Here is a 19,019-nt window from a genome sequence, read left to right on the forward strand (position 1 = left end):
TACGATATTTAAAAAAAAAAACTATAGATTAAAGACTGTCGAGAAATATGAAACTATGGAACCAGGAGAAAGTGAATCGTTGATTTACATGGATACTCGGCGTGCACCCAATGGGCGGGCAGCTCGGGCGAAGGTATCTTCCAGGTGATGTTGCCGACAAGTTGCTCGTTAATGGGATCGTCGGTGAAGCTGTAAGTAAAGTTCATGGTAACCTCGGCGCTCTCCGGTGAAATGGACAGTTCGGCCCGCATACATCTGTACGCGAGTGCCTCCTCCGAGCTCGCATAGTATTGCACTATGTACCACGATCCGAGAAACTACAAGAAACAGGTATACGTGTCACAACTATTTTTTATGTCAAAAGCAGCACGAGAATTTTATCCTAAATATAATAAATTTAAATACATGTACGAAAATTTAAATTTATTACAAATTTTTTCTGATCGCTAACAAAATAAGTTTAGCACTTGTATTTTATTATGCCTAAAATGAAGAAACAATTTTTGTGAACAGTTTAACACATTCTCGACGATTCTATAGTTGTAAAGTACGATATGTAAATCCTTTATGCGCCGTAGCGTGTCTTCACGGCTAATCTGCAGAGTCGCTCGCGCCTGATACTTTTCTCGTTGTTCGCGTTGTAATGTTAATCGAGATGCAGGCGCTGGTAATGGACCTGCTCTGTTAAGGACGAGAACCCCGAGATCCCGTACATGAAATGCTTAAAGTATTTTAGCATAAGTAAATACGTCTACGTTTATTTGGTTTAGCATACTTGCAGGTATTTGATTTAATATCATTCGATTCTTTTAGTTTATTAATATTTACAGAGAATTCCAATTTGTTTACAGCATTCGAAATATTTATTAATCAATCGTGTCGCACCTAAAGATAGATTAGTATTAAAAATAGCGTGCAGGTTCCGGGCGATCGCGATAAACGGTCCCATTTTCAAGAATGATTTATGCAAGAGTGGCAAATTCGGTATCGTGGTTCCGTACAAATACTACAGAGTGGTTCATCGGTGTTTACGTGAGGCAGGTCGTGCAGAACTGTCGTTCTGTTTCAACATGCAATGCAAAATTGTCCTCCTTTCTCTCTGTCACGCATTTGTCCCTTTCGCGACGATTCATCTCTGTCTCGATTATTATCGCTACACGTTGATAATATGCCGGTAGACAATAAACGAAAATTCACGGAATTTCATCTGGTCGGTGAAAACTTGCTCTCAACCAACATATTTACCAGTGATTTTAAAAATTATTTTCTTTTAATGTAAAGAAAAAATTGTGATAAATAGAGCATGAAATTTGTTCAAAGTTCATTTGATGAATATTCTAGAACTTATCAAGAAAAGTGTAAAAAAATTGAAACTTGTTGACAGTTGAATATTTTTAGAGATGATCTGCTTATAACGCTGGAATGAGTAAAAATCGTGGTCGATATCGAACTTGCGAAAGCTCAGATGAATAATGAAAATAAACTCTCTAGCATCAAAATGTGGTTCTAAGCTCCGGCTATTTTAAGTTAAGTGGTCACTAAGGAAAATACTAACGCGTAGCGTTAATGTCATCGTTTATATGTAGCCTACTGTTTCCCAAAGCGAAGAGATTGGCTGTTCCCGTTATCAGTTCCGGTTAAAGGTTCTTACGAAAAATTACTTTAGATATATACGAACTGTACCTACACAGGCAAAATCAACAGTTTACTGTTTGTATTATTCTATTCCTTCCACATTAAATGACATTTAATTATTATTAAAAAAATTTTAACACATAATTTCAAAACATAATTACATACAGTCCATTTATTTGTACAATTCATTAATTCTGGACTAATAATCATAATGACTAACCCAGTTTAACACAGTTATGGTAGTACACGAACGAAATCGTAATCTAAATAAAAGCGTCGAAGTTAAGTTGATAATCTCAAGTTGATAACTCGATCCAGACAAAGGTTAAAGAAGAGCAAATGCAGTTTTATACGTGCACGAAGTATATCCGAAATAGCCTTCCCTTAAACACATAAAGTTCCAAAAATAAATTGGCTGAAGGTTTCCATTGGAAGAAGCCTCTGCAATATTTTATGCGAATCCGAATCTCTGACTACCACAAGCTATATACACATGTGATACATAAACGTATTCGAACAATTTTATGAATGTATACCCTTTTTTTCCGATATACCCGAATTCCGAAAATACTGTCTAATACATTTTTAAAAGCATTAATTGTAACATTAAAAGAGCTTTTCTCATCAATTATTAAATTCTAAATACATACGACAAAAATAGGAAGTGCAATAAAACGTCATTCGACTCGATTGATTAGATCAGCATCAATTATTCGAGGGAATAGCAAACGTGATGTGTCTTTCATAGATAATTCGGTGTAACTGAAACGAGATACCGAATGTCAGAAGGAAATTGTAATTTCAGTTATCGTATTCGATAAAACGGATAAGTGTATTCATCAAACGAACTCACTGCTACTCTGATACTCTCACCACTTATTATTGTATATGCGTGCACACCGTTCGGAAATTCGTGTAATCAGAATATCAATAAGCGATAAGTAATTCGATGTCCAAGTAATTAGAGGGAATTCATCAATCCACAAGTGACCGTTAATAGAATTAATATAACGTAATAACGACGCGTTTGACAGAGCTTTCGCCGCAAATACGAGAACGTTCCATCGAAATTCTTACGTTATCAAATTAATAATACATGATCATAGTCAGAAAATTTAATCTGTGTGTTACTTTTCATATACGTAGATTCTGACTTGTTTCGTACATAACATAATTCTAATGCCAATTTATAAACCATTTGCAATCGAATTGCACAACAGATCTGTAGAACAAACAGATCGATGGAACAACATTCGGTGTACAGTTTGAGAAACCGCATTTGACTAGAGTTCCACTAACAATGTGGTCGCAAAGCAGGAGTAGAACTTCCGGTTAACTAAGTATTGACAATTAAACGACGTACCTCGGATATATCAAAATTTCGAATGCCCTTCACTTTGGGGCACTTAGTCTTGTCCTCCCGTCTCTTCCACGTAGCAGAGGAGACGTCCAGTAAGCACAGGGACAGCAGTAGCACTACTATAGGCGTATAAAGTCTCGTTCTGGGCTGCATTCTCTCGATTACGTTCAAGCATCTATCCCGGTTGGCGCACACGCGGAACTTACATACGCTTCTTCTCCCGGTAAGTTTGCCTGGCCGACTAAAGGCCACCGAGTCGGTCAGAATGAAGAGCGGTCGCCGGCGCTCGTGACTACCACTATCTGCACAAACAGAAGAGGGGGTGGTAGTAGTCACTACTATCACGTTCCTCCCTTTGCATTCTTGATACTCTTTCGTTTTCAATCGGCAAATTGTTCCGGACGACGACGACGACGACGACGACGACGACCCGGTCCGTGCGCGCGTAGAGATCCTCGTAACTGGCGCCGGAGCCTAGCCAGGCTCAGGACTCCCGGTCGTAGGCGTAATATCGTCGTCACGGCTAAAGAAGGGCATCGACTGTTAGAGAGAGTATGTATGTATGTATGTATACCTCGTCCCGTTCGCTCGTATCTTCCCGGTTTTTTACAGTCCCGCGCCGTACATCGCTCCGAGACGTTACCGCGTTCAAGGTAAACGCGGATAATATTCGACTTATGCAGCTTTACGTCCGTTCCCGGTGATCGATATATACGTTGAACTGGTTCCGAATGGATTAATAATACAATGCGATCTAATGCTGGATACAAATATAGCACCGTATTGCTAATAGTACGAGACACTTTCTACGATCGGAAGGAATCGACTTGAATTAATGATTCTGTAAAATAAAGCTTAGATAGAAACTGCATATAAATGATTTATTATCATCTATATTAAGTTTTTATAATACGTTTGTAATCGTATTTTGAGAGTCTGTAATTGTCAATTGAAGCGGTAAGGAATTCATTACGCGTACAAAATGTATCATCGGCCGTGCTTTTGATGTTCGTTGGAACGGACGTGCCGCAATTAACGTACGTATAAATTGATATGGTCTTAATTAATATGCGCCTTCGGACTCGTATACCGCACATGTTCTTTCCCCCCGCGATCGTTATTCAAGAACCGTTGCTGATAAGCGATTCAGTAACAGTTTTCTGAATAACTTCGACATACCGTCTCGTCGTACGAAAGACGTGTTCGAAATTAAAGATTTATCAGTTTCGTGATTCATTGTAGATGATGCGACACCACAAGCATTTCTCCTTGTATTTGTTTTGATCCATTGTTCACGCTGGAAATGTCATGTCGGTTTTGGTCCCAAAAAAGGTCCGGTTGCCGAGGTAGGCGTGAGTAATAGAATTATTGGAAAACTGTATTATTCGTGTGGATAATCCTGGACTCTCCCTTAATAGACACGATGACTAATACACTTCGAGCTCGGGGGAATTATCATAATCGCCTTTTACAGTAGCAAATATTTGAAATTTATTTTTCAACAAATATTTTTCTTTAATAGACAATCACGTACTTTCAGATTTATGGTATCAATGTTATCGTTCAAAACAATTTTAAACGGACGTCCATAAATTAACACCGATCGGACGAAACAGATAAGCCTTATCGCTCGCATTATATTTCTTTATCGTACATCCTTTTCCTCTGAATAGCAGTAGCTCGCGTGAAATGATTAACTTCGGAAAGATTGTTCTTTAGGGAAAAGAGATCGTAGAGTAATTAAAAATTGACATTTATTTTCATCTTGTACATATAAAATATATTTCATTCCAATAAAAAACATTTATTGTACATAATTCGAATTATTGTTAATTAGACGCACTGTATAGAAAATGTAACGCAATCCACTTCATCGACACCGTAATCATCTATATAATTGTTAATACAATGTCATTTCCATGGTGGTTTCATTTTTTGTTGATCCCCTTTCGTACAGACTTTTTGTGGTATTGACATAAAATCACTGGTATCTTGCGTGGTCTGAGGAAAAATAAACAAACGGGATTTGACACACGAATTTGATACAAGAATTAAAAGAATAAATTAATTCAAGTGCCTACTTGACTTATTTCTGGCGTAGCTTGCCACGCGATACTATCTTCGTCTTTAACACTCGGCTCCTTCTTCAAATAATGCTTTCTTGGTATTTCTCTGCACACTAAAGGCGGACTCGAAATACTTTCCCGAAATCTGGTCAACTCTTTCACTTGCTGCATCTCGGCAATCTGCAATTTTTATTCAGTTTCTAAACTGAGTTCATTTTATGAATCAAACAGAACTTACCATTCTCACATATTTTCGAAGGTCGTCTCTTGACTCTTTCCTACTAGTTAAAGGAGTATCATCCATCGACATCATAGCACTTGCAAAGCGATCGTTCTCATCACGAAAATGTTTTATATCTGACGTATGCGAAGATAATTTGATTGGTTCCTGAAACGCCCTTGAACAGTTTGGCATCGATTCAGACTTCCTTGGACACCTTGATTCGAACAACTTCTCGGCATGTATTTTTTGAAGAGGTGTCAAATTTTCCATGTTTCCATCTACGAAATTCATGATGAATAAAATTAACTCAAATGATAAAATGTGACGCGTTTCATAATTCTACCTGATATGATGTGTAAAGCTTGTTGCCATTGCTTCTGCATCACTGAATGAAGTTGTTCCGCAAGCTGAGATTTGGTAACACGTTGAGTATTAAGTTGCGATTCCAAAAAGGACGCCTTCTGTAGAGTTTCGGCTAGCTGCAGTTCGCATAATCGCTTTTCCTCCTTATGTTTTTCTTCTAGTAAATTTATTTCTAATCGATGTCTGTGCAGGTAATTTATTTTTAATTACATAATAAAAACACGCTCAAACAAGATACATACTTATCTATAATATCCTTAATTTTCCTAGCTGCGCATTCAGCGATAACTTGTTGCCTATTTTTTAATTCCTCGACGAATTCGGACTCAGCGGCATCGAGCTGTGTTTGAAATTCTTGTAACTTCACTTTCACTACTTCGTCGACTTGTTTTTGGTAGATATCTTGCAATTCGGCCCTGATTTTTTCTTTTTGTTCAGCAAGAAATTTCGTTTCATCCCTAGCTACTTTCTAAAAATTAAAATTGAAATTAATATTTCTTTTTCAAGCAAAGAGTTATCAATGATTCTATACCTCTGCCTTCTTGGCATCGTCGAGAGCTGAAAGCAGCGAGATGTTTTTCTGCTCCAAGATCGCATTCCTGTTGTTCTCTTCCTTCAATTTCAATTGTAAGTTTTCCTTCTCCTGTCTAAGTACTATTAATTCCGCTTCACAAGTATCTAACGCTTTATGTATAACATCCATCTCATTCCGGACTTCTCCGCCTTTTAATCGTTCTTTACCTAACTCTTGCTGAAGAGACTTCAACGTCTCCTCAGTTTGTTTATTTTTTTCCAATAATTTATTGCGCTCTGCCTTCAACTTTTCGCATCGGCTTTCTGCTTCTTGGACAAACGATTTGTAATTCTCCAATTCATCAGCGTGAATTTTTAACAATTCTACCTTCTCTTTCATCGCAGTGTCATTTTTCTCTTTGTATCCTGCAGCGAGATCCAAAGCCTTCGACAATTCACCTTCGGATCGTTTGATCTGTGACTGAAACTCCGAAATCTCCGACTGATGCTTCTCCGTTACGTTTTTAAGATTTGTCTGTAAACTGCTACATTCGTTTTCTAATATATAAACCCGTTGCTTCAATTTCAACCACCCATTGTGAAACTGTGCTATTAATTCATTTTTTTCATTATCCACCCTGAGCGCCACTGCAACTTTTTCCTGCTGCTCTAACAATCGCTTCTGTAGCTCTTGAATTAAATGCTCGCAATGCTACAAAATTAATTATATTATTTATTTTGAAATTACACAAAACAGTGATATTAATAATCGTGTACCTCTCGTCGGAACTTCTCTTCTTCTAATTTGATCCTATGTATTTCTTCTTGCGTTTTGTTCCCATTATTTTCCCAAAAATCTGATAACGATAAAATTCGCGATTTCCTATGATAAAAAAAGTAGTTTGAGCATCAATTATATGCAAGACATTCATAATGACAGTACCTCGGTAAAAATTCTGTATTTGTCGAAGCATGAGCCATTCTTTTGGTAAACGGCGAGTCATGTGCTTGATTTACATATTGCATATTCCCGTTCTGTTGCAAAATTCTGTAGGGATCTAGTAAATAAGTATTACATTCTACGCTATTTGTTGATGACGTAGTATTGTACTGTGTCGATTCGCTATGTGAGGGAGCGTTCAACTTTTTTTGTAGAGGATCTGTTTGAGTATTGTGTGTATTTACTGAATGTATATTATTTACATCGTCTGCACTCGTAGTTTGCTGAGTACCAGACTCCTTCTGTTCACTTGTTTTTACACTTGATTTGTCAGTACTGTCTAAATTCCTTGGACTATCAGCTTCTCCAGTCTTCGAAGCTTGGCTTTCCATACTCCTCTGCCACGTTTTGAATTCTGAGATCATTTTATCAGTCTCGTTCATATGGAATGAATCATTATATGGTAAAGATATGTCGGCAAAAGCATCGGACTTCTTTTTCGATGCAACTAATGAAATATCATGGTTCGATTTCTGCGGTTCAAATTCTAGCCTTCGATTAATAGAATGCTTATACATGTAGTCCTTGTTCCTAAGACCATCACCCATATCATTAGATAATACTGCGGTCTGTTCCTTCAAACAATTGTGCGTGGAGATTCTGTTTATTCTCTTTGATAATTCCAACTCGGTAACTTCCATCTCCTGAAGCAGCTCGTCAACCTCGGATAGCTCCATTTCTTGCATACTAGTTTTCGAGATGGATTGTGGTTGCTCCGTCACGCTAAGTAAAGTCGAGGTAGACGGCATTGAACGCAATTGATTGAAAGGATGCTTAATGTACATATCATTTGCGTTTTGATTATAATTAACTGGACAAGAATGAAGTTCCCTTCCAGAGGAGCTAACATGCGGGAAACCCACATTGCAAGCGATAGGTACCACCACAGAGGATTTAGATGTTAGAAAATCATGCTTGTTCCTGTCACGTTCGTTAGTCGCATTAGTACCCATAGACATAGGAAAATTACCACCCAATTTCATGTCGCTCTGTCGACAATTAATACGTTTTGGCAATGTATGACCATTTGGGGTCGACGGAACGGACAAGGATTGACAAGGTTTCACAGGTGTACTTTGTAAGCTACAGTTCTCGCTTACACAGAATCTAGTTCTAGGTAACGTCTGCCTCGCAGTCGAACTAATTTGGATCTGTGATTCCAACGAGTGATTTAAGAAAGTGGCGTCTAAGCTGTTATCTTTAGACTCAATAGCAGAGATTCTGCTCTCTAACGTTTGCATATGTCCCACCAGTTCCGATATCACTCCAGCCTTTTTACTATCGCAGCCTGGTCTCGCCTGATCGCAACTAACATCGGACTCTGAGGACGACGAGACGAGGAACAGATCAGGCGGAATCAAAAGCAAGACGTCCGTATCATCAGAATCACTCATCATCCATTTGAATTTCCTCCCACCAAAAGCAAATCAAATCCAGTTATCATGTACTCCCACCGATGTTATATGTACACAGTATTTACACGATATTTTATACATCCCTCGAAAGGCAGTAAGCAGTGTAAACAAAAGATTGAAACCGGTACCTGGTCCATTCAGTATCAAAAGTAGAATAGAAATCTCAGAGGTACGAACGATCTGTAATTATTTCTAAACAATTTCCAGTCATCATTCGCTTCTCGTTAATATAACTACATTATAATACAGTTCGTTTTTAAAAACTAGTTACACCTAACCACACTCATCTCTACTGCAACCAAATGCAACTGACTTGACTGACTGCTGTTGCTGACGCTGACTATGAGACAGTCCTACTCTAATACTATCGGTAGATGGCAGTACACAGGACTTAAAACTCTTTTTAAATTGTAATCTGTGATAAATAAAGAATTATTGACAATGAAACATCGAAAATGCTTAAAATAAAAGTTGTTTTCCAATACATCCTTGAGATATTCAATAAGAAGTATGCAAAAGTAATAATTATAGGACATGTAGACAATGTAGACAGTTGCAAGTCATTTACAGTTCAATAAAGAAATGTCAAAATTACGTATTAAAATATTAGAAATTATGCGTTAAAAGTGCACAATTTTACAGTAATTATCATTTTTCCTAAAAGTTTGTTGCTTCAAATAGTGGACACGGAATTTTATTACATGTTTCTAACTTTTAATTAATTATTTTTTTTTAAAAAACTAACTTTTAATTAATTAGACATCATGCATTAAAAATATACTTCAATTTCCAATAAGAGCTATCTGTTCCACTCACTAAAAAATATATAAATAATAAAGGAATCGCGCGTTGAATAAATTTTTTAAAAGATTTTTGAATGTTCATTTTATTGCGGTAAATATTGTATGGAATCTCTTGAAACCCTTGCAAGCGCTGAAGAAATCGTCTACGCTATTTGTTTCCCATTCGAGAGCGATAATCATCATGTTCCGTGCGTACAGCGAAAACGTCAGAAATGCACCCTCGGAAAAGCACAGATCGCGCGGTTCTCGGTATTCGAGAATGAACTCCGAACCCATCCCGAGATTCGTTATATGGAACGGGATTTCGAAGCTGCACGGAATATTACTTTGCGATTACATAGGTATCGCGTTATCGGTATCGCGATACGAATCGCACCGTTCCGAGCGGAACGGCTTCCTCCTCCTGGCCTGTTGATACCCTAACACCTATTAACCTTATTCGAAGCGGCTAAACTGCAGCCATAGTAAAGGGCGAAACAATTCTTTATCTCTGTTCCTTTTTTCCGTTTTCCTAAACAAACCGATTCAGGCCGCAGAACGTGAGGGATAACGTTATCGCAGATGGAACGCGCGTAGCTACGATCGATTTACACGATTAACGAGTACAGTTAACGAGTTTTGTATCAAATACATTCGATTGTAGTTCTCGTTGCTTGTTAAAGTCTACTTTCTGTTTGGTTCTCTTATAATTGTAACGATGCCTACGCGATAACGAGTTCTCTTGATTTCCAGTTTTCTTTTCATCTTCCTTTCCATACCCGATGTGGACGCTGATGAAATCAAATACTTATTCCAACGCCGATGTATGTACGCTAAATATAGTTTGCGCATGTATATTTACACAGTTTCATGTTCTCTTCCGTTCTCCTGACATCGTTCTTATTTAATCGTCCATTAACGGATCGATCGTTAAACAACCATAGCGCACTTCTTTCTATAGCGACACGAAGGTATGATTGATCTAATCAAATGAATTACGTTTCTTCAAAATGACGTTGTCAAATTCAGAAAATTGGAAATAAACATAATTTTATGAGCGTAAAAAGGTTCTAATAAAACAGAAGGTTTTGTTGATTAAACTTTTATTGAAATAAGATTGTTCGACAGACGGTTAGAGATTTTGTATTGAAATAAGATTGTTCGACAGACGGTTTTAAGATTGTTCTAATTTTATATTTTACAATAATTACTGTGTTCTCCATTAGTTATTTTTAATCGGGATAGGCTGCGTTCTGTAATTTATAAACAGCTGAGCGAAACATTCAAATATTTTCTCAACCTCAAAGCTCACTTTAAGCACGCAACAATGGATATTTTCAATTCCATCTGTTTACCAGAGTACAAACTTAATGCTTCGATTAATAGACGCGACCTCCATCTATCTATTATTCCGTTTTCTTAATCCCAACTCCAGATTTCTTTGTTGCCAGTTTATTTCTAGAACAATGCACGTCAATTAGTCAAAGGAACAGGAAGCTTTTATAGTATAAAAGCGTAGGATTCCAAAGACAATGTGCTATTTTCACCAAGATTCGATGGTTCAACGTAACGCTTACCGAAACAGAGTGTCTATTTTATAGTTAGTAAAGTGCGTACACACACTTGACCCAGTTATCTTGAGAACCGAACTATTCTTTTCAGACCAATGTCCCATATTTCAAACCCACATTACGTACATCTCTAATAAATGAATGCGAAATCATGTTCAGGATACTAACAAATATTTTTAGAATCCGATTAATTTTTTTCTGTAATTAGAAGGAGGAATCCACGGAATTAGCAGACGCTACGAAATTTGTCGTGGAGGATCGCTAGGCTTGAGTACTTTTTGATCCGCGACAATGTGCAGTAGTCAGCAGGACGATGAAACGTGGACGGGGTTAGAGGGAGGAACGAGTTCGAAAGTACAATCAATAAGTTCGTTGGCTGATCTTCTTTTTCCGGGGATAACTACCACTCCGTTTCCTGCTGGACGAGCAGTCTACCAGAAGTGACCCCGGTGCCAGGAATCTTCCGAACAGCCGATCAATAACCTGGGCTAGATATAGAGAACATTGACAACGCCGTGGGAGCTGATAACTAATAACTCGGGCCTAACGGGGTCGATTCCTGTTGAAAGGGGTTGGGAAAGAGGGACGGCGAAGAAAGCAAATTTAACCCCTTATACTCCATCGGACGTCCGATTGGATGACCAACGGAGCAGTTCTACTCTCGGTCACTGAAACCGAATACGTACTTCGCTCCTTCCCATTGTCTACACCTATAGTAGTTATAAAGAACGTATCGCTGTTTTCATATCTTCTTAACATTTTGTATATACGGAGAACTAGCGCTGCGCACAGTACAATGTTATTCATACCGTTTATTGGAGCGTGTTTATGAAAAACATTGCTCTAACGAGAGCGCCCGACAAATTATATCGTATTTTGTACGCGACTATATTATTATAACGTATAATAAATTAACTGATGTGAGACGTATTAATTTTCTGCGAGAAATGTTTAAAAGAGTAAATTGTTTCGGCGTTATTCAGAAATTAAACGTCGATTCGTACGATTTCATAATGGCAGAACACGTGGTGAAAGCTGGATTTTCCGGAATCATATAATTCGATCTTCGAGGGAGGACGGGGCCGATCTGTTTCACTTCCGTGACTTACAGTACGCGGGGTGAAACGCGGATATTAATTGAGAATTAATTGCGCCTTTGGATTTTACGTAAGCGTAAAAGATTAAATTGGCATAGGTAATGACAGCCAATCCTCGGCTTGCTTGTAAAATATAAAGTTTCATTTGAAACTGGTAGAATTATAATAAAGTCTTGAGTATTATCAAAGTTGAGATACTGAAACTTTTTATGGCATCATTATTCGGATAACTGGAACCATGAAGAAAAATATTAAAAGTCGACCGGCAATGGAATAACTTCAAAAGGTAAATTATAAATGTTCCATTTAAATGACTTTGTAATACCTGATATTTCGTCTGTCTGACGAATACAAACGTTTAATTAAAACACTCTCTTTTCTCGTTAGTATCAGGCTCTCGGACACGAACGCTCTCGTACGTACGTACCTGGTATGTATAATGGCAGACATATCCGGGGGACACGCGAACATTATGCACGATACAAAGTAGGTTTTTGGGTGGCGTGATAGATAGTCGTGTAACTACGCGAAAAGGGCGTTATCGAGGGGCTGCGTTAGGCAAGGCTCTTGACACCACTGAAAGATAACCAGCAGCCGAATAGCCCCGAGTCTGACGGGCCGCCAACCGGATGAAACTTAGATCACTTCCCTGCCGTCCGCGAAGATAAACTCCCCGAGATAAACTCGAGGATCTTCGAAAACCGCGGCAAGACCGATGGCTATGCTGTCTCTGCAGTGCATCGAGACCCGATTCTCCGTTTCGCCGTCTTCCGATCCCCAGCCTCGAGCCCCTTCCGCCGCGCCGTGGCCTCCTAGCTCTTTCACCCCTTGCCTCGTGTCCTCTGTTCTCGTCTCCAGACGGCATCCGTATCTCTTCAGATGCATTCATCCGGAGCATTTGCGGTATATCGTTCTGTTCCGCGTCAGCCTTATCCAGTCGTGAAAACTTTCCTCGCTCCCTCTCGGTTACTTTATTGTATTTATTGCAGCGATGCAACTTGGCAAGTGCAACTACGTATGTATAACTCAAACGAACTGAATCATTCCCAAAATCGATCTTCGTCATTTAATTATTCATCAGTTTAAACGAATTTATACCTTTTCATTTACCGCAAATTACATTTGGACAGAACATTTTCTACAATTTGAATTTTGTACGCATTCATGAATGTTAGAAGTTGTATTCCCAGACCGGCGATGGCAGTGAACGTTGAACATCGATTACGTTAATTGGCGGGCTGCGTTCGTTGCGGATACGTATTATATGAACGGAGACCGCAACGGCATAAGCAAGCAAATTCATGGCTATGTACGTGTACATCAACGCGTTAAATAATCCGTTTAACGAACGACGCGACTCAACGAGGGTTCACATTTTGATTTAAACGATCCTAGTTTTATTGAGTCACGTGACGCTACCACGGTTTACCCTGGCTGCATCCGATTCCCGCGACATATTTCCCGGTCGTTATTAATTATTATTCGCCGCGGACGATGGCTTTCGAGGAAAAAACGCACGGTGTTATCAGTCTAGTAATCCGATACGCTTTTCATGGAGTTTTAATGACATGGTGGCAAAAGGAAGGAAAAAAACAATCTGGGGCAGAGAATAATGGAGCGGATGAAATTGATATCATACCTACACTCATGCGATTAAAAAGGGAGTATGCATACCTAGTCACATAGTTTTGATTGAGAAATTCAGTTTGAAAAGTTCAACGAATCATTATGAATTTCGGGCATACTAAATTAGACCGTTCGTGTATATCCGCGATGACAACGGGAAAGAAGCTTTAGCGACGGGAATCGCATTACAGTATTTTGCGGATCTGGTAATAATAATAATACTAATTTCCGGCGAATGTATCCATACGCTCACGAGCATCGGCTGACGTTTCGTACGCCGGCGTTCGGTAATAATAACGTGAATGGCGAGGATATCATACGTGTATGATAATTCTAGTGGGGATCTGGTGTTAACCGTTGATTATATTGGTATTGTTTCTTCCTCCTTTCGGACGAGTGGTGTGGTTCGAAATATTGAAGCACCCGGAGCGATAGGCGGACGTTAATTAGCGAATTATTGTTGTGAAAATCCTGTGAAGCACGCGTTTTGTATTATTCCATTTAAATGGAAATTATTAATATAATTTATTATTACATAATATATTAAAAAATAAATATATAAAAAATATAAATAAAAATATAACTCTTTGACGATGAAATTGACTCGAGTAGGCACCTATCTCGCAACGGAAAAACAATTACCGCCGCTGCGTACTTCAATTGTGTCGATATTGAAGTATTGTCTTTTTCATTTGAAGTATCGATACGATCAAACAACTCAGAATGCGAATTTTATAAAATTGAATTGTTGTATAGATATTGCCTCATTTGATTTGTAAATAACTTTAGGTAATCAAATATTCCTTTACAGATAATAGTGAAATGAAGCTTGAGCCACGTAGCTGTTTCTAATCCATTCTCTACATTCGAATTTGTCCTCACAGCCGTACTACTCATTTCGCAAAAACTAATTAACAGCATTCACGTAATTCACCGTAAAACGAAAATAATCCTCTACGGATTATTATTATCGAAATAGAAATCACGGTTTCGTTTAGCCGACTGAAAGAGGTTTAGCACGGTCCCGCTCGCCAATATCTTCGACAGTACTCTATACACGAAATTCCGGGAAGTTAATTCACGAAACGCGGCATTAAGTCGGAGAACGTCACGAGCCGATGTTTATTCAGCGTTAAAAGTGATTTTATGACTAGCTTCGGCGAGACAAAGGGGCGCGCCGGATAAAGGATCGATCGTTCTCAAGGCGTCGCGATTCGGAAATTTAATTCATCGCGATGCGACGCGCGAACAAGCTAGGCTTTATGGGCACCAGGTCCGCGAAGCGCATAACGCCGCGACGAGTACATAACGCTGACAAACAGAGCTGAATTCCAATATCGTCTCGCGGAACAGGCTGGTAAGAGAAAATCACGCGAACGCATTCTATACGAGATTTCTGCATAAGTAACATTTCGAATTCAGTATCTTACAGGGATGAAAAAGCCCATGTCCAATTATATTCACGTCTATAACGCGATTTGGTGAAATCCATTTGAAAGTTTTCTTATATTTTATTGAGTACTTTATAATTGATGAAGTCATTCATTTTCGATGACAATCAGATTTTATCAATCAATGTATTTTACGATATTTTGAATTTTTTTTGACGGTGAACAGAGGAGACTTGAAAGTGTTCTGAAATTTATGGACGAGACTGTACATACATATTCACGCCGCCTTCGTCAAGTTTAGTCATGCGTCAAATTTAAGCTTCCGATATATCGATAGAATCGAGCATTATCTACATATTATAGATTATGGAGTGCCACTGATACCATGTATCGTATTATATTAACTCTCTAGAATTCAAATCTCATATGTCCATCAGAATGACTATACTCAATAATTAAACCTATGTTTCTGTAATGTCATTAATAATGTTAACAGAAGCAAATAAAGTAAAATTATTAATGTTACACAAACAGCCTAATAAATATTAATAGTTGAGCATAGAATATATATATTTGTATTTGACTGAAGACAAATTATAAATCATAAAATATAATGATAAACAGTATGAATTTTGAATGACTGGAAACTTGCACATTGGATATAATTTATTGTAGTAGAACGTATAATTACTCCTACTGGCGAAGTTTATCGTACTTCGCAAACTAATATCGTACTTTGTAAACTAATATTTACCGTAATTTTATTTGTTCCTTTTCCGCGAACTGGAGTGGAACAAATAGAATTTCATTTTCGAGCGTTTCATTACAAACTTCGCTGCCTACTGTTAACCAGATAAAGGGGCTCGACAGTGAACTACCTTCTTCATTTTCATAGATATTAATCATTTTAAGGCGGTCTCGTAGGAATCTGATTCTTAGGCGCCCTAATATAATTAATATCACAAAGCGTTCATTTTAATTACAGATTATTCATTTTACACAATTTATGGTAAGACCATTTTTTAAGGAAAATAAATACAATACTTAAGATTTTTCTGAAATCGTTTTAATAAAAAGAAGTTATACACTTTCAAATTCGAAAGTCCGGTAAACCTCAATTTCGGGAAAAAAGTGTAAAATTTAAACTGCATCTGGGCAGTCTTTGAATCCTTCACGATAGAAGCCTCAAATAGGCGTCTCTATAGACTACGTCCAAATAGGTTTTTTCCCAATGCCGATGCGAACTCTTTGAAAACTAAAGTCAAGTCCCTTATTGAACCTGTTGCACTATTCCAAAATCAAAACCCATACGAATCAGACTTACTGTGACTATTCCTTCATGCTCCTTTTTTATTTTACAAAGGGATTTATGAATACATGTATATTACGCGTATCGGCGAAACCGATTGCAACGTTAGACCACTTCAATCCACGACTTTCGTGATTCTTGAATTCCATTTCGTTCATTTCTCTTCGGAACTTTAGTAGCGACCATTTGAGCGATGTAGAAAGCTTCAATTTCCTTTCGAGCTTGCAGAGTTTTGGAAAACATTTTGATTCGATAAAAATAAAGGCAAATATTGAGGGTTGCCCTAAACAAGAACGATTGCCTTATGTTTAAAATACTAGTCTTAAGAGAGTTCATTCAACGACACGTTCGAAATAATAAATGATTAACTTTTTATTTCTTCTGTTTGCGGTTCCCTGAAAGAACTGCTCAGGTCACAGGCTTGGCCTCTTTAACCGTGCGCTCTTAAAATGACGCGACGTCAACGTCTCGGACTAGATTCGGTAGCTCTTTTTCCAGCACGCTCCATTAGGAGCCGTTCCTTTCGCGAGCACCGAAAAGCGTTGACCAGAAGGAAAAGGAAACGGTTCGGGAGCGCCGACGAGCATCAGTCAGCATCACTTGTCATCGTTTGAGTGATGAGCAACGGTTTTCGCCCGCCACTCCAACGGATATTGCGCGAAACGAGTCTCGTCTACGCGACCGTGTTCTCCTCATCTAGACGCGGCTTTCGCGCCCGGGTTATAAATTTATGCTTCGCTCGCACCGAGAAAAAGAGCTGCGGGGAAATGGCGTACACCGTGAAAAGAAGAGAACGGAACTCGCTGAGTAATTTCTGGCATTAATAATAAAACCACATCCTTTCTGTATGTAGTAATTCAAAACTAGAATAAGACGAACCAGATTCTTCATCAATTTGAATGTAACAGCCAAGAGAATCGTATTAACTATAAAACCATAATAAAATCGTGGAATTTCATATAAAATCGTAAAACTCATAAAACAGAGGAATACGTAGTCTCCTGCTGTTTTAGGACAATGAACAATCGCGCAAAAAGAGAGCAAAGCTATGCATGACGCTCCATTCGTGCTTTTTGCTGTAATAAAAAATGTCATACTTTTCTCATCCGAAAATGTTGTAAAAAATTCTGCCCTAATATATATTTATATAAAACTATTAAATATCTTTGACGATGATATTCGCAAGGAACAATATAACTAATTCTTCTCATGGATATCCGTGTTAGTATTCGCGTATCAACAGCCAATTTGTTCGACATGATCGCGCAGACTCTCACAAACTCGGGAGAATCAGTGGTTCGAAAAATCGTGTGACCATGAGCACAGGTTGAAAGTTTCAAACGCTGCGTCTCGTCATTGATCCTGGTATTTTCTGATCTCACGCAGCAGCTTTTTGATTCTTTTTCTCGGGGCGAGCCCTCCACCGTCACAGGTCAGGCATCGTTCGCTTCCATTAACCGTACCTTTGATCCGTGGCTAATCAAAGCTTGAGAAGTGCTCGCACGCGGCCACCGCCGCTTCCTCACGCTCTGTCTCTCTCCCTGTCCCCTTGCCTTATGGTTTATCGCGTCTTCCTTTTCTCTGCTCCTGTTTTTTGCTCCACAGCTGCTGTTTCTATTCGAATCCAAGCTCAAGTACCAACGAGTTATAATATTCGCCCAGACATTTGAGCTTTTTATTTTCATCGATGAAAACATTTTTTTTTTCAAACTCCTGCCAACAATATTTCATTGCTGAAACGCTGGATTCGCGTGAATCTCGTCGGATAAAGGGGAAAATCAAGTTCCATCCCCTCTGGAAAGCCAATGAAGCGCGACGAGTTTTCTGTCGCGATTCGACAAAGACGATTTAAACGTGGCAAACCGTTCGACGCGAACAGAGGTTTACGTGTAAAGATCGACGGTCTGATCGAAACCGGCGCGAGATGACGGGACGCGTCGTGTCGTCCTCGCCGTGTTACCTCCATTATAGAAATTCCTTGGAATCTGTGGAAAAGCAGTCGCGCGGAATCGTCGGGCGGAGACTTCTTGCGAGCGCGCAGACGTGCGGACCGTCGAGGACGCGTCGGGTAACCTCGAGCATGTGCAAATTTACATTGAGAGAACCCGGAGACGAAGACCTATTACGTTCCCTTCCGCGTGGCTTGGATGTCGGGTTTGAGTACGTACATACATACGTGGCTCGCGTGCATCTATCTATCTATCTATGCAAGTGGGTAGTAGGTACACACCTGCGCACGTGGACACACAGTGTCTGGGTGATATATACATATGTAGGTAAGCACGCCGCGGGATGCGAAAAGAAACGGATCTGCGTGTAAACTCGATGTGGCAACGGGGGCGGTGGAAAAACGTTGGATGGTAGAATAAAGGAAAATCGTGAAAGGAACGCGGGACAAAGCGAAGCTGGAATTCGATTGCCTGGAAAACGTTGGAGCCGTGCATTGTTGCTAGAAAAATGACGGTAGCACACGGTTAAAAAAGACTTTGAATTATATTGGCCCGCTCGATGTTTATGCATCCGTGAGAAATTTAAATGTACATACAGAGCACACAATGTTTGCTACGTAAGTAGCTGTCTTCGTACAGAGGATTGTTATTTAGAATTTTTGCATTCATGATCAGATTTCTGTTATCTATAGGAGCATCAATCATATACTGTACTAACA

General features: G+C 38.9%; 2 protein-coding genes and 1 long non-coding RNA gene across 3 annotated transcripts in view; 1 reads left to right on the plus strand and 2 right to left on the minus strand.

Moving 5' to 3' along the window:
• Karl (lipocalin/cytosolic fatty acid-binding protein Karl) overlaps positions 1-3,337 on the minus strand; it is a 3,901-nt gene extending 564 nt beyond the window's left edge. The window contains exons 1-2 of the mRNA XM_018026466.2: positions 2,999-3,337; positions 89-317 (exon numbers count right to left, since the gene is read on the minus strand). Coding sequence (XP_017881955.1) covers positions 89-317; positions 2,999-3,148 — 379 coding nt within the window. The 5' untranslated portion in view covers positions 3,149-3,337. The remainder of the gene's footprint in view (positions 1-88; positions 318-2,998) is intronic.
• LOC113464498 (uncharacterized) lies at positions 3,337-11,283 on the plus strand. Its single transcript, XR_003389354.1, has 2 exons — positions 3,337-3,547; positions 11,137-11,283. It is a non-coding gene; the product is annotated as an uncharacterized LOC113464498 (long non-coding RNA).
• Positions 4,760-8,557, minus strand: Cnb (centriole duplication and spindle assembly protein centrobin). Its single transcript, XM_018026822.2, has 8 exons — positions 7,104-8,557; positions 6,938-7,043; positions 6,180-6,872; positions 5,890-6,116; positions 5,628-5,830; positions 5,300-5,562; positions 5,077-5,241; positions 4,760-4,996 (listed from the first exon to the last, which is right to left on the minus strand). The coding sequence occupies exons 1-8, from the start codon at positions 8,555-8,557 to the stop codon at positions 4,907-4,909; spliced, it is 3,201 nt and encodes a 1,066-aa protein (XP_017882311.1). The 3' UTR covers positions 4,760-4,906.
• Positions 11,284-19,019: the final 7,736 nt, after the last annotated feature.

Source organism: Ceratina calcarata, unplaced genomic scaffold (genome assembly GCF_001652005.2).
Source record: "Ceratina calcarata isolate Rehan_Ccalc_2016 unplaced genomic scaffold, ASM165200v1 scaffold39.2, whole genome shotgun sequence".
Lineage (NCBI taxonomy): Eukaryota > Metazoa > Arthropoda > Insecta > Hymenoptera > Apidae > Ceratina > Ceratina calcarata.

What these genes read in the sequence shown, in the direction of transcription:
- Cnb (XM_018026822.2), bottom strand. Translation starts at nt 8,557, where the DNA reads ATGATGAGTGATTCTGATGATACGGACGTCTTGCTTTTGATTCCGCCT. An exon ending in AATACAGAATTTTTACCGAG is followed by an intron (nt 7,044 to 7,103) that starts GTACTGTCATTA and finishes TTTTTATCATAG; the next exon opens with GAAATCGCGAATTTTATCGT. An exon ending in ACGATGCCAAGAAGGCAGAG is followed by an intron (nt 6,117 to 6,179) that starts GTATAGAATCAT and finishes TTTAATTTTTAG; the next exon opens with AAAGTAGCTAGGGATGAAAC.